Here is a 15436-nt window from a genome sequence, read left to right as displayed (position 1 = left end):
TTGGGTGTATAAAGTTGAAGTCTCTCTAAACAAACAATAAAAACCCTATAATGCATTATTTTGTTAAATGCGTCCTATGGACTATTTTATGAGTAGAAAAAATTACATCAAATGGTGCAGCCTGAAAGTTGTTGGTTTTTTTTTTTTTTTGTTTACTATTATGAGACCTTGCTTGCTGTAAATCAACAAAGGGTCTCGAAAGTGTTAATACACCTAGGAAAACATATTTCCTTCATTAGATTTTTTTTTCCAAACATTGTAATTTCCGAATTACTGAAAGTTTCCGTTTTACCCGCTGTGTCCATCTTACCCGACTTTGCACTGCATTATATTTTGCTAAAAAATATTTCAGAATACTTAAATTCTATAAACTCATATTCAAATCCACTTTTTGAAGCCAATGGATTCTCATGAGAGCCACTTGTCTCCAATAAGTTTTGATTATGTTTAATTTTCCATTGCCAGAGACGTATTCTATCCAAAGGGTTTTATAAGGCATTTTGGTCACTTTTTCTTAAAGAGTCGTGAAGTAGGCCTTGGCGCAATAAACAGCGAATATTTTTTTCTCCTGCCAAAATTCTAAAAATTTATTTAATGAATTGTGGTCAATTGTGAAAAAATGAAAGATTGTGTAGAATTCAATGTGCATCAACCTGCTAATGATCAGTTCTGATCATTCTTGCAACATTCCGGATTTGTACAAATCTCTGGAAGAAGATAAAGAGGTTCCGCCATCCCAACTTCCATGCGACGTTAGCTTTGTTATTCAAAGATGACTAAGAATTTACGGAAAGTGTGTTTTATCAAAAGCTAAGTACTTTTTTATTTTTTTTAAATTCTTTTTAATTTAATAATATTTATTATGAACTTAACAAGACGCATTGACGGGATGATCACATGTGCGTTTCGTATCTGCTTGCGTGTTTCACCCATCTTCAGCCGTAAATTCATTTTAATCAGTTGCTGAAAAATTGAGCTGCTTAACTTTATTTTTGCTTCTGATGATGGGTAAAGAAACGGGAACAACGTTTCACTTACCATTTTGTTAAACATATAAAAAAAACTAATCCAATTATTTTTATCAATTTAATATTTGTTGAAAAGGGCTGTAGCTCTTTCCTATAGTTCGTCGTTTCTTAGTTGCTACCGGAAAATGGTTTAAACTCATTTGATCCGACATGTAATTTTACCTTTACCTTTTACCTTTACCTATATTTCACCTTCAAATAATTTACTATGGAACTGAATAAAATCAAGTTGAAGTAGGGACGCACAGAAAAAAAAGATAACTAAGAAAATGTATTAAAGTTTTCAATTTTTCCATCGACTAACGGTAATAAACATTCAGAATTTGAAAAATAGAAAATCAATCGAAATTTCAGATTTATTTCCCAAACGGATTGACATGCTTTACTCAGTTCGAATGCTTAGCATAAAATACATAGATCCAGCCTAGAACTGGAGATGTCCAACGACGACGACCAAGCGAGATGGAGGTATGTCACGCTCGCAGTATGTAACAATTTTACGACTCCGGTCGCCGGCGCTGTATGCTCTTTTACCGATAATTTATGACCGGTAATCAGACGAAAAAAAAAACTCAAGATTTTTCCTGCCATGTGTTTTTTTGTGCGTGAGTCGTAAATGTCTTTCTTTTTCCTCGTGGCTATTGGAACGTGGCTATCCGTTCGGATATGCGCTGGGAATATGAACGACACGTTTTGCCTTGTTAAGATTTCATTAATTGCTTATCTTATTATTGCTATCGGGGAAGATGAGAAACAATACGAATCGGTTGTAATTAATTAAGGCTTTTTTGACGTTTGGCTTTGGCCCCTGAAAGGCTGCAGTGGAACACCAAGGAAGTTTTTCAGTGGGTCAAATTGCGTGAAAATGGAGGCTTTTATGTATTTCCAACCCATCCCACTTCCGAGTTGCACCGCAAACCAATCAACGTCGGATTGTGGTCAATTAGTTACAGGTTATGTTGGTAGGCACAAATCGTTCACACACGTCCTTCGCAGTGGGCGCCAATTAATGAGCATCACTCAAGGATCTCAACCGGACTGAACGGTCACAGAAAGCGACAAGCCTCCCAAAACGACGCCAGGCTTCAGGGCAGCAGTCAAGCCGAATCTGGTTCACTCCTTCAAGTCAGCTTAGGTAGTTGGAAATAATAGAACAGGCGAAAAAGGACGCTGCGTTTTATTTTAATGTTTGTGTGGCGGCGGGCGTCTTGGGCAGGATCTCGATAAACAATCTCGAGAGGCGTTCTCGAGAGTAGAGCGTAACTAATCCGCCTCGCCTTTTGCGCTTTGATATAGGCCGATATCCATCCGACACATGGTCGAAGGGTAAAAAAAGAACGTGTAAATATAATAGCGTAAATTATCACCTCACACTTCTTACGTATAATCTGGGAGGGTCAGTCCAAATGATGCCTGGCGAATGCGTCAAATGGTGATCCTTTTGAAGAGCATTTCTTTCCTTTGATGTTTTGGCTTTCGGAAAGTGTTACTGATTGCGCCCAATATGGAATGTTTGGAAGGGAATTTCTCAAAATCAATACTTAAAACTGTAACTTTGCCTTGAAGTATGCAATTGATATAGTTTTTTTTTACATTTGTGACACTTTACCGAATAAAGAATATTGTTTTATGATTTTATTTCTGTAGGGGAGAGTGGGGTATCGTGGGCCATGGGGAAAGGTGGACCACTTTTAATATCTCAGATGTGTGTTGAGATAAAAATCCCAAACCAACTGTCATCGGCGTCGCTTTGCGTGAGCATATATTCCTATATGTTGTTGACTGAAATACGCATCATATGCTTCTTTTATTTATCAGGGCTGTCCCAACGGTAGATGCATAACACGGTTTTCGACCACGCTAAAACATTTCGGCTGGCACCGGTGGCGTAAATTGCTGTTTTAGCACAGTTTTCGATTTCAAAATTCCCAACAGTTATACGCCTTTGTTCCAAATTCATGCAAATTTGGAACAGGATTTCAAAATATACGACAGACCGATTTAGTTCACGGTGAGAAAATTTTAGCCAACAATGATTTCTTTCACACATGTTTGGGTAACATTGGGTGTGATAATAATTTCTTTTCTAGATATTATTTGAATATTTTTTTTCGCTTCAACCACCCTATACGTAACATAAATTGAGAATAGATGTTAATAAAAACCATATCAAGTATAATTAATAGATGTCACATTATTCTCGATTTTATATATAAATAAGAAGCTTTTCATTAGGGCTCGACGAATTAGTTAATCCAGTCAGCGTTCTAAAATTTGAAAAAAAATAAACGAAAAGATAATTTTAATACTTTTTCGATGAGGTAAAATAAATGTTTATTGCTATTGTTAATATTGAGAGATTTTTAGTTTCGTGTGGATTACTCGGAGTTTTCGTCAATATCAGCATATTTTTCTGTATCCATACATAAATTTGCAAATAGTGAAACAAGTTTTTGTCAAACACAAATGTCGACAAATCAAGGGAAAATTTCCTTTGACTTTGGGATAAACATTTCTCGTTTCCTTTTTAATGTCAGCAATAACTTGAAAAAAAAAAATTCATTTTAACAAAACTTTATTCCATTGATTCAAAGCAATTTGATTGAATTAATTGAAGAATTGTTTCAATTGACCTTTTTTCCTCGTTGTGTAGTCATTTTTGCTTTTAAATTAATGAAATCCTGGTAGAATAGTTGAAATCATTGTTCTGTCAAAAAGAATATTCGTAGAATTAATTTTAAGACAATTAACCGTGAAACTCATAACTTATGCAATTTTTCTAATAAAATGGGTTTTTTCTTCTCAATTATTGAGTGTCTGCGATGAAAGTGATTCCGTTTTAAATTTGCTCCTACACCGGTGGGGAGTGGGTGTTTTAGCCGATTCTAAAATTTCAAATTTTGCTAAAACTGGTATACTTAAAACCAATATTTACGCCTGAACCGTTGCAGGTGCTCTCATGCTAAAAAAAAGTTAGAAAAAATTACTTACATAATTAAAAAACACCCGCTAATTTCATCGATGGGGAACCTAAAGTGCATAACAAAAATATTTTCATACGTTTATGATCTTAGTTTTGTCATGATTGTAGAGAATAACAGTACGTGTAGAGGATGATAGACGGAATAATTTATAAATCAGTTATATCCATAACTTGATAATGCTTTATTGATATTTTCTCAGTGTCTGTGGTACATATTTGGATCTTTGAGTTTGAAAAAGGAGCGTGTATGAAAAGAAAGAGAAGGTTGTATTGAATTTCAAGAAGAAAGAGAAACAAGTAGATGGGATTAGTCTATTAACTAATCTTTACACTAACGGACCGTTTTGTAGTTGCTGCGTAATATATTTGAGTGAAATAGTGGTTAAAAGAAAAGATCTAGAAAGGATCACGACAATGATCTTTCACGTGGAAAAGGAATTTTTGATGAAACATCAATAAGTAACACAAACGCAACCATTTTGCAAATCATAGCTTCTGGGGAATCGTGGGCCACACATCTTAAATCACCTATATGTTTTTGTTTTTAGGGTAAATGTACCCGACCTTGGCACCTAAGGCATGGTTTACTCTTTTTTTCGACATTCCAACCTTCCTGTTGAGTGTACCATAGAACATCCTTTGAAGAATTTACTTGCTAACTTGCTTAGAGTTCAACAAAAATATGTGTTCTCTATGACACTTTCATTAATGTGAGCAAAATGCATGCAAAGTACTCACAGCGGTGCTCCAATTACTTGGCCGCCGTACCAATTGTTTTCCGTTTCTATGATCCGATTCTTGGCCACCAGCAGAGTGCAATAGATCTTTACCAACAAGGCTCAATTGACAGTTAACAAAATCGTTGGCTATTCTGAGTATAAGGCCACTGACAGAATGACGTCAGCTGGACGTAAAGTTCTATGCGACGATGGAACACCGGGCTTCACTCATACAACAAAAAGGCTTTGGAAAACATTGATGAACTTGGTTGGAAGGGAAGCACAAAATATGCTTTCATTTCAAAAAGTCGGAAGTCCAGAAATTCCGCAATGCGATTGCGACACATAGGGTTATTTTCACTACCAAACAACTGTCTTCATATTGTGGAGTTTGGCTCCATAAAGTAGGAAATTGAAAAATTCCTTGAATGGTATTTTAAAATTTTGCCCTTTTGAATTTGTTAGCTGAGATTATGAGCTTCTGGCAAGAGCCATCTCAAATGCCCGGGGCGTTGCGCAGTGGTTCGACACGCCAAATAGATGTTAGAATGTAAACCTTGCTAAAACATTTTTTAAATCGACTCATATATTTTAAGGAATAATTGGAAAGAAAACGGTATTTTCCTGAACTTCCAGCTTCTGTTTCCAAGAAAAAAATTAGAACAAAAATCCAAAAAATAAATTCTGAGTATATGGTTCCCAAGCAATAGAAAACGATTCCAAAACTCAATTAGTTGTGTATTTTATATACTAAAGTCATAAATTGCCATCGATCTAACAATTTTTGGATAAGAAAAACATCTTAAGTCTTGTGATTTGCTTAATTTAACTTAGTTTTTTTTTTATATTTCAAACCACTGTGTTCTGTAGGAGACCACGTGGCTTTTGCTCGGCAAACTGCAATGCAAATGCTGTTAGCACGCATACCAATGTACCTTCGATTCATGGTTCCCAAATAGAGATTTTTGCATTTTCAATGCTTGGATATGACTTTTAGTTAGTCGAATTACTTATGTTCTCCAACTTATTTCAAAGCTTAAGTTGATAGAAACGGTCTTATCATACAACCCAAATAGTATGAAAACATTTATGCGTAGTTTGAAATGAAGTTTTGGGGAAAACATCAGCCCAAAAATACCTCTGTAATTACCATGTATTTTTTCCAGCTTCCAACACTGGTGGTGTATTTCGATTGAAGTTGCATGCCAAGAAAAGGAACAAAATTAGTTTTAAATTTTTATTCAAAACCTCAAGAAATATTCACTCTTTGGTTTTTCTAGTATTTTTTGATTTTTTGCCGAGTTTAACTGTAAGCATGAGTATTTATTGTAAATTTTTCAAATGAATGTCCACGTTTGAAATCGCATGTGGATTTAACAATTGCACTAGAAAGGTGAGTTCATCTGATTTTCATACGATGATTTCCAACATAATTTCCTCGGATGCAGATCGAAAAAAATTAACTTCTTTATTAAAGTACAAAGAATAAAAAAATTCGGTATGCACAGATTTGAAACAAATTATTCTCTTTGCAATGAAAATATATTCAAAATTTTTCAAGCTCCATTTGGACCTGAAAAACATGAATAGACATGTTGGCATGCCAAGAAAAGGACCATGCCAAAATAGGGCTCACTTACCCTATACACTTTCAGAACTTAAAAAACGTTTTACCTATCTGTAAAGTTTTCTTATGCTAAATGAAGAGTTATGAAAAATATTTTGTCCATCCTATATAAAAATTTTGCCAAAACGTTCGCGAGCCAGGTTTTGGAATCTATGCGATCATACACAGCTCTCTTTTTTATTTCATCATCTGGAATTTCTTTAAAATAAAGAAATGAATTAGGAAATCACAGTTTTGAGTCAACTCATAAACTTTGCATGTTATTTGGTCAATTTGGATTAGGTGGCCCACGATTCCCCACCATTTTTCAAAATCAAAAAAATATTGCTTTTTTTAAAACAGTTGGAATTTGGAGAAAATAATTTACTTAAAATTTTAAAAACATACTTTATGATACCTTAAAAATGTAGAAAACCATACCATTTTTTATTTTCATTTTACCTTTTATAATAAAGAAGTTATGGAACAACGAAAAAAAGTGGCCCATGATTCCCCACTCTCTCGTATATATTTGGGTGTGTACACAGTAAATTTTTGCCTCGATTTCCAGCAAAAAAAATTGCTGGAAACGTTCAGCAATCTAAATTTTTGCTGGAAACCAGCAATCGGTTTTCTAATTGCTGGATTTTTCAGCATTCGGTTGTGTTCTTGTCATTTTTGCTGAAAAATCAGCAATCGGTTTCCTAATTGCTGGACTTTCCAGCAATTGATCTAGTTTGCTGGAAAATCAGCAATCGAATTTCGAACTGGAGTCTGTTTGTTTTCGTACGCTGATGTAAGGTAAGACTCTATTTAACGAATTTTGGTTAGATTAATATAATTATTTTTATTTTCCCCTATATTTTAGCAACCAGACATCATATCAAGGGTGAGTTTTTATTTGACAGGTAGATATTTCATAAAAGATACTAATCAGAATTCTTATCTCAGGCATTCTTTGGCACAAAGCTGCCACTCCAGAGCCGGTGTTGTAAAATTTTTAGAAAAAGTTCTTGGAAATAAATACAAACATTATTGAAAAATGGAAGAAAGTAATTGTTTCTTATTGCTCATTACATGCACAGCCAGTATTCAATATTTAATTTTGAGTGAAATATAAATTTGATACTAAATACAGCCGGTTGTTTTGAAAGAAATAGCTGGTTTCCAGCAATCTGGATTGCTGATTTTCCAGCAATTTGAATTGCTGGAAACCAGCATTAACGTTTGCTGTTTTTTCCAGCAATTTAAATTGCTGGAAATTTTGCTGGAAAGTCAGCGGGACAAAAACCAGCAAAATTTTGCTGGTTTCCAGCAAAAAAAATTTGCTGTGTATATATTTTTGTATTGCTCTCATCTACACCGACAATATTATAATTCTTTCTTTGAATCTGATTCGTTAGCCAGCTTAGTGAAACGGAATTTCTTGAGAAAAAAAAAATCAAAACCATTCACAACAATCGCAGCCTACTTCTTATGGTACATAATAATTCAGAAGTCGATTCTCTCAAGTGCTCATGCTGTGCCCACAGTTCGAGAATCATAAAGAATCTACATAGAAAAAAAAGACAGGACCTTTTGGCCTGTACCTGTTCGATATGGTCGAAACAAACGACTTCAATGTTCCTGAGGAGAATTCCGGAGATATAATATTTGAATCTTTGTTTCATTCTATCTCCTTTTGACAGGTACCTATCAGTTTTTTTTATTAATAAGGATGGCGCCATGCTCGTGTCCTATCATCTATTCCCCCGATGAACACGTGTGACTTTCAAGGTGTTATTCGAATCGCCAGTCGGGCATGACTTGTCAAAAGAATACATAATTGTATGATGGATTGCTCTCCGGAAAGTGGTTTGGATTGTTTATTTTCGGGAGCTGAGAATGTACATGTTCCAAATTTTAAGAATTTTGAAAGCTACTGCAATAAAGTTAAAGTAAGTAGAAAAGACACCCGGTTTGCGGCATTTCGAGCGTGTTATTGGCATGTTATGGATATCTTTTTCACTATAAAAGTGCAATTTGAAATTCCTAAACGACCTGCGCGACACAAAACTGGTTCACTGTTAAAGACATCTTATTCAGGGTATTACCAGGTCGCTATTTCTCTACATTAATACCCGAAGAAGTGTTGCCAGTTTACCTAAATTGATAATTATTATCAAAAATTTAGTTCAATAAGGAAAAATAATATTCATCTGTTCTTTGGTTCTTATGAGTTGTTTATTAAATATTGTAGAAAATAATCAAATTTTCTAACCAAAAACTCTATTTTCCCCCCTCCAGATTCCGTACCTGCCTGAAGATGGCCGACTCGAGCGACGCCAACATGGTCGGCAAGCTGTTCTTCAACATCGTCCAGTCGAAGTGCTTCGTCCTGAAGCCGGAAACCGTCTGCACCAAGACATCCTGGTGGGGCAAGTGCGAGAAGAAGGTGCGCCGCAAGCGGGCCCATATTCGCGACAATAGGAAGTACTAAAGTCTGGAGCCAAAAACACTCCCTTTTGCGGTTCGGATCGGCTCGTATGGTCTTCGTTTGGCATGATACCAAAAAGTCTAAGTAAATATAAAGTTGCCAGAGAATATTAGCAAAAGAAAAACTAGCACTAACACTCAAACGATGAATCAATATAAGAATGTTATTTATTGGTTAGAGTACTGTCAAGCTTTTAATTTGTCGATGGCGTGGATTGGTGTCCGTGACACCGCATCGATCAACTCGTTTAACAATGATTCCTATTATTTTATAAGGATTGTTGAAAAATGCATCTACAAGTTTCTTCTCTTCGTGTCTTAAGCGATCGCTGCTACTGAGGCGTATTCGTATAATGTTCTCAAAAAATTAAACTATTATCGTTAATGGTACAAATTCCATGACAAAGCTAAGATCAACTAACTCATTGTAAATGATCATCTAAAAACTCAATCGTGATGTTATATTTATTACCAACTCACAGCATCCTAAAACGAAAGTATCTATAGGATAAGCTCGTAGTAGAACAAATATAATGTAGTTACAAACAAAAACCAACTGTACCATAAACTCGTATGTGAAAAGTATCGCTTTAATGATTAATATTTATTTTTCTAATCCATCTCAAAATCGTGATGCAGCAATCAAAATATTTAAAGTACTCGTCGTCGCATGTAAATGTATATATCATGTAAATAATAGCAGATATTTTTAGTGTAATACAAATCAATTCAATATAAGCATATTACAAATAGAGCAGGAGTTAATGTGTTTAATATAAAACAAAAAAAAAGAATAACAGTGATAATCGGAAGCAATTAAGCTACATTGCGAATTACTGCAGACGAATGAATGTGTTGCGAAATTCAATTGTGATTATAGAAATTTAATGAAAATCTTTTTGAACTGAGCTATGGATCCTTACCATAGAATGGATACAGAAAGCGAGTGAGTGTGTGTATTTTAAGATAAGATTATTAGCGCTAGTTACAAAACTTTCGGTCAAAATGAAAACTCAAATGTTGTAAATAAAGTTCAATGAAAAATTGTAATATTTTTTTTTGCTTTTTTTGTTGATGACATATGTTTTAAAAATATCATTTTTTACTATTCTCTGTGATGATCCCGATCTGGACCATTCGCCGTTTTTACGGGATTTTCATCGGGTTTATTCTTCCCTACTCTGAGCTCTGCTCTCGACTATGCTTGCTTTTTATATCAGTTTATACTCGGGCAGTTCACCTCGTGCGTCAGGATACCACACTCTCATCCGAATCCGGCGTGCAAAACATCTAGAACACCTTCTAGTATATTTTTACCGTCGCCATGAAAGTGTGGAAAATAGACAGCATTCTAATGCGCATTATGAAACATGAAACGTATCATCGAACATTTTCACATATATTTTCCTAAATCTTAGACGAGGCTAGACCTCTTCGGTGGAGATGTCAGCTTCAAGACTCTTAACCCTAAATGTCAATATGACACTATTGAACGTGATCTGGCGAACGTGGAGTGTTCGAGAAATTGGAGAACGGTTGCCATGGACCGAGTGAATTTTAGAAATTATGTTCGTCAAGTTATGTTATGTTATCTTAAAAAGGGAATGAAAAGGAATCTTTCGGCTTTGATGCAGTAGAATTATGCAACCAAGTAGGCCCACAACACAGTAAAAATGTAGAGTGATGACCAAAAAAAAAAAAAAGGTCATCACTTTTAAAGGAATTTCCGTTACTTATGTAGCCTGATTTTGCCTGATTTTTATTTCACCAGTTCCCTGATTATTGAAAATATATGTTGGTAACCCTGACCATGAGTGTCAAATTGACACTCTTCGATTAAAATCGTCATATCTCTCTTGTTTCTAAACCGATTTGTACAACATTTATAGTTTCAGAAAACTCGTAATATGTTTCTCAGACAATATTCAGCTGCAACACTTCAATTTTCCGTTATTCAAAGTTGTTAAAAAAAATCTTAACAAACATGTTTCGGAAAAATGACTGTCGATCATCTACGAAATGCTCAACTTCACTTAGTGTCCAAGAAAGCCTAAATTAGAAGCTATACGTTGCACAAGAATTTTTTTTAAGTTATTTAAGATCATGGCTACAAAAAAATGTTAAAAAGTGATGTAAAACCGTTCTTTTCAATAAATGAACAGTAAAAATTCTTTTAGTTACAGTAGATTAATTTTGAAAAGTGGATTGTAATGTTGACACATTTTAGCATCTTTGGATTCTCGAAATACACAGAATTTTTGACGAATTTTCAGATGTTCACGCAGAAAAATTTATTTTAGAAACAATAAGATTTCGAACGAAAATAATAAAATTTTTGGTTGGGAAAAAGCACAAATATATTTTTGGCCACATTGAATAAAAGTATCTATTTGATTTGAACTTATCGTTTGATTGAAAACGAAATACCCCCTTTTTCAAAATGATCCATCATACTTGTCAAAATAATAAAATAATTTTGGGTAAAACACACAAAATTTTTCTAGGCTATTATTAAAAAGAATAGGAGGTTAAAAATTAGCTATTTTGTATGATTTGAATTCATTTCTTTTTTTCAATTCAAACGAAAGCAAAATTGTTGTTGATTTTCGGATTTATTGATTCGGTTTCAATGAATTTTATTTATGCTTAATTTATTCGCATTAAAATGCCTTTTTTACATTGGAAATTCTTCTTGTGAGGATGAGTATTGGCACGTTATGGCCAACTTATCCTCACTAATCGCTAGCCAACCCACGTTATGTTGTAGCTGCTGGACGAAAGTAATGGTCCGCCTTTCTTTTAGAATGCACCGATGTAATAGGTAGGGAGCTCCGCATGTTAATCCGACTGTTCCTTAAAAATTAAAAACAAATTAGCATCTCACTTAATCTTTAATTTATGATACAAACCTGTTAGATGAGTGCATGGTGGATCAAATTCGGAGGGTTCCGGCCGCACCGACGAATGAGAATCGTGCTCGGCAGTCACAGGGGTTTCAAAAAATTGTTTCGGCGGCTGCTGCTCGCTGTTCCAATGAGAAATTTTTTTAATATTTCCTCGAAAATTTTTCTTTTTTTTTCTTTTGTTTTTCATTTTTAGTCTCACTATACGTTCATTGAAATTAACCGATTTTTGGTTTCGAACTAAACCAAATTTAATTTTTAAGTAATAAAAAATGAGTGTGTAAAAATTACAATATTTTATTGTTATTTCTGATCGATTTTTTAGTGAAAGCTATCAAGAAATATGCATTGAAAATGTAAAATAAAATAACAAAACGTTTTGTTGAAACCAACCCCCTTTCTTTTTCTGCGTGTTGCAATTTCTTAGATTTTCCAACACTTAAAAATTAACTTTGCAACGGATTTTGAGTATATTAACGCAAGATATTCACTAGAAAGGCAAATTCATACCGGTTCTAGTGAATTTATTACATAAGCCCTGCGATAGTTTACAAAAACATGGATTGAGGTTTCTGAAACTATACATTTCGTAAAAATCGATTGCGAAACAGCGAGATAAAATGAACGCAAACATATAGCATCACAGTGTAACTTCAGGTAGGACTTAGTGGTTTTAGCGAGAAGTGCCGTTTTACACGTTTTTTTTAATTATTTACACTGTTTTTTGCGCGATTCCCGCAATTCAGGGAGAAAATATCAGAGTATCTAGAGAACTAGAGAACACCAAACAGGTATATAAAGCAAAAACAAGATAATACTAAGATCAAACTACATAATACAAGGCAGAATAAGATAGATCAAATTCAAATATAATAACACCAGCTCAAACAAAACAAAACACTGTAAACAACACAAAACTAATTGAATCAATATAAACAACAATATAGAACAAGAAAAAAACAAAATCAAACAAGATAATATAAGAAAGATGCAATAAAGAAAAAAAAGAAGATAAAACTACATAACATATATCCAATAAAGATCGACCTAGAATGAAACAAGTAAAAACAAGTTTATTCATTTTTTTCATATGTAGAAAGATAAATCTACACACTACGAAAAAAATCTGTAAAATCACATCTTATATGATGTAAATAAAAAGAAGCATCATATATGACGGAATTTTCAGTGCGAGTTGACTATTACATGTCTCTTAAATTTAAAAAAAAAAAATGTAATTTTATGTTTGCATGGAAAATTCCGTCGTTTATTATGCTTCTTTTTGGTTACATCATATGTGATGTAATTTTACACTTTGTGTTTTATAGGGCTTTCTGTTCTAATAAAAAATAAGTTCAATAAGAAATTTGTTTACATCGCTTTAATATTCAACTAAAACTGTAGACATTTTCGCTTATCCTATTAAAAATTATCCGAAGATTTTCGAAAACTGCACTCGCTTCTTTCACGTTGTTTCCATTGCTCGATGCACTTTCACTCGTCTCTAAAGGCCCGGACCTATGGTCAGCCGCACAGGGTTCCAAAAGGGTTTTGCGATCCTTGCCGACATCCACATCAGATGAATTAAGAAGGCCGGGACATTATTCTTTTCTCCTCCTGCGCCGAATAGCCGAATTCTGTAAATGAACATGGAAAAATTAATTTAATTTTAAGATGATTTCAAGCACTTTCATTCTTTCAAATGTAGACCTCAATTTAAATATTCTACTAGATCTTAAAAAAAAAAATTCTCACCAGAAAGTTTACAACAGGCAGGAGGTTTTCTGCCCCATCATCGTTTTTGTTCAACGTAACTTTTAACACTGAACGCTGCTGCCCAGGTGTGTAGCATTCAACTGCACTTAGCTTTCGATAGAACGAATTAAGCTCCCTAAAATAAAAAATTATAATTTGAGTGGATATTACCGTTTATTGTTACTGAAACTTTTTCTGTGCGCACTAACATGAAACAATAATTGTTAAATTATTAATCTACTTACCCGAGTTTTCTCTTGATTGTAAAAGTTCTTGTAGTTCCTTTTACAGATGATACGGTAGAAAATTGATAACTTGGGATATCGAATCCGCTGGAGTTTAGACACCCCGGGATTATTTCCATCCATTGCGGCTACTGGTACTTGTGCGGCCATCGCCAGAAAGCTCGATTGAAGGCCCCAGGAGCTCTGTAAAACCCAGTAGAATGAAAACTTGTGCTTAAACTTTCCAACCAAAAAACGCAACGACCACTAAACTGAAAAAAAGCATAAACTTATGAGGCAAAACCAAAACAATAACATGAACATTCATTTTACGGATGAACTCGATGAATTAACACCAACCACGGGTGGATCAGCAACTATGATAGAATATCCAACACTTTTCGATGAAAACCAACACCATTTTTTTCCATTACACTACTCAATAAAGAAAATTTCTATTTTTCTGTTTGTTTATTTATGTTGCTTTGATTTTTACATCATCAAATCGGTTTACATGCTAATTATATCATATCATTTCTATTCCCGTGTAGTTAAGGATTCTTGGTATTTTGAGTTTCTAGGTCAATTTCGTTTTCAGTGCTGTTTTCGATTCCGTTTTTTTATTTTACATTCAAAATCGTGCTCCTTGTCATGTAATTTTAATACATTTCTATTTCAGTGTTAACAGTAGGAAAGTAATCTTTAAAATTACATCACATATGATGTAAATAAAAAGAAGCATCACAAAAGGCGGAATTTTACATTCAGAAAACGTTTTCTGTGTCATGTAATATTGAAGCTTTCAAACTTCAGTGCTGCTAACTGTTCAATTATTTATTGACTCTGTAAATTTGCATTGAAAAATCGCGTTCTATGCCATGTGATATTACGGGTTTTCAATTTCAGTGCTTTAAAGGATTCAGATTTTTTTGCAGTGTATATAATTTATTTTAATAAATAATTTAATCAAATAACAAAACAAGCTTCAAAAAAAGGTAAACTTAAAAAAAAACAAGATGAAACTTGAAAAACACCAAACTTAATTAAACCTTATACAGCAAGTTAACAAAAAATACATAATGAATACAACACAAGATAAATGTATGTATGTATGTATGAAAACCCACCAGTGGCTGATAAGTCTTTCGACCCAAGGCTTTATGGGAAGTCTCGATCGCATATTCAAATATTGTTCAAGCTTAACTTATAAACAATATTTGCAGCACAACCAAGGGGTCCGTTACAACTGGCTTGGGACAGGTTTGACTCATCTCACTCCCTTCCAACTGTTCGAAACAAATGAAGAATCCTGAAAAGGTTCCAAAGTAACTTAGTCATTATTCTAAATTTGTCGAGATACTCCGGCTGGCTTGAACCCACAATCCATTGTATATCAGTCTTCCGATCGTTTGATGTCCTGTCTAATCCCCCCACTAAACCCCATATAGAGTTAAGCTATTTCTGAACATATGAAAAAATAATAACACTTTTAACATCTTACATCTTTTTCATTTGAAAAGGATACTTGTCTTCATACCGCAAAATTTTCCGGAAATATTTAAAAGGCATGAACGGGCTAGCCTGGATATATAAAAAAATCTGGAATAACGATACTAAAAAAAATTAATTTATTAACAGTGAAAAATGCACGGATACACCTAAGATGTTTACTTAGATCCAGAAATTTTTGGTGGATGTGTAGTATTTTCAATTTTAGTTTTGGATATTTTATAAATTTTCCAA

At 34.0% G+C, this 15436-nt stretch overlaps 1 protein-coding gene and 2 long non-coding RNA genes across 9 annotated transcripts in view; 1 reads left to right on the top strand and 2 right to left on the bottom strand.

Moving 5' to 3' along the window:
- LOC129746034 (uncharacterized) overlaps positions 1 to 9861 on the top strand; it is an 86778-nt gene extending 76917 nt beyond the window's left edge. For all 7 annotated transcript variants that reach the window (XM_055739453.1, XM_055739454.1, XM_055739455.1 and 4 more), the window contains one exon: positions 8623 to 9861. In XM_055739453.1, coding sequence (XP_055595428.1) covers positions 8623 to 8815 — 193 coding nt within the window. In that variant the 3' untranslated portion in view covers positions 8816 to 9861. The remainder of the gene's footprint in view (positions 1 to 8622) is intronic.
- Positions 9862 to 11443: 1582 nt separating this feature from the next.
- On the bottom strand, positions 11444 to 11886 carry LOC129742813 (uncharacterized). The gene is made up of 2 exons (XR_008736561.1): positions 11721 to 11886; positions 11444 to 11664 (listed from the first exon to the last, which is right to left on the bottom strand). It is a non-coding gene; the product is annotated as an uncharacterized LOC129742813 (long non-coding RNA).
- A 1078-nt stretch (positions 11887 to 12964) lies between these two features.
- On the bottom strand, positions 12965 to 13930 carry LOC129748795 (uncharacterized). Its single transcript, XR_008737823.1, has 3 exons — positions 13715 to 13930; positions 13470 to 13605; positions 12965 to 13351 (listed from the first exon to the last, which is right to left on the bottom strand). It is a non-coding gene; the product is annotated as an uncharacterized LOC129748795 (long non-coding RNA).
- Between the last annotated feature and the right edge of the window lie 1506 nt (positions 13931 to 15436).

Source organism: Uranotaenia lowii, chromosome 2 (assembly GCF_029784155.1).
Source record: "Uranotaenia lowii strain MFRU-FL chromosome 2, ASM2978415v1, whole genome shotgun sequence".
NCBI lineage: Eukaryota > Metazoa > Arthropoda > Insecta > Diptera > Culicidae > Uranotaenia > Uranotaenia lowii.
The sequence above is the reverse complement of the archived record's forward strand: the minus strand, read 5'-3'. Positions and strand labels throughout refer to the sequence as shown.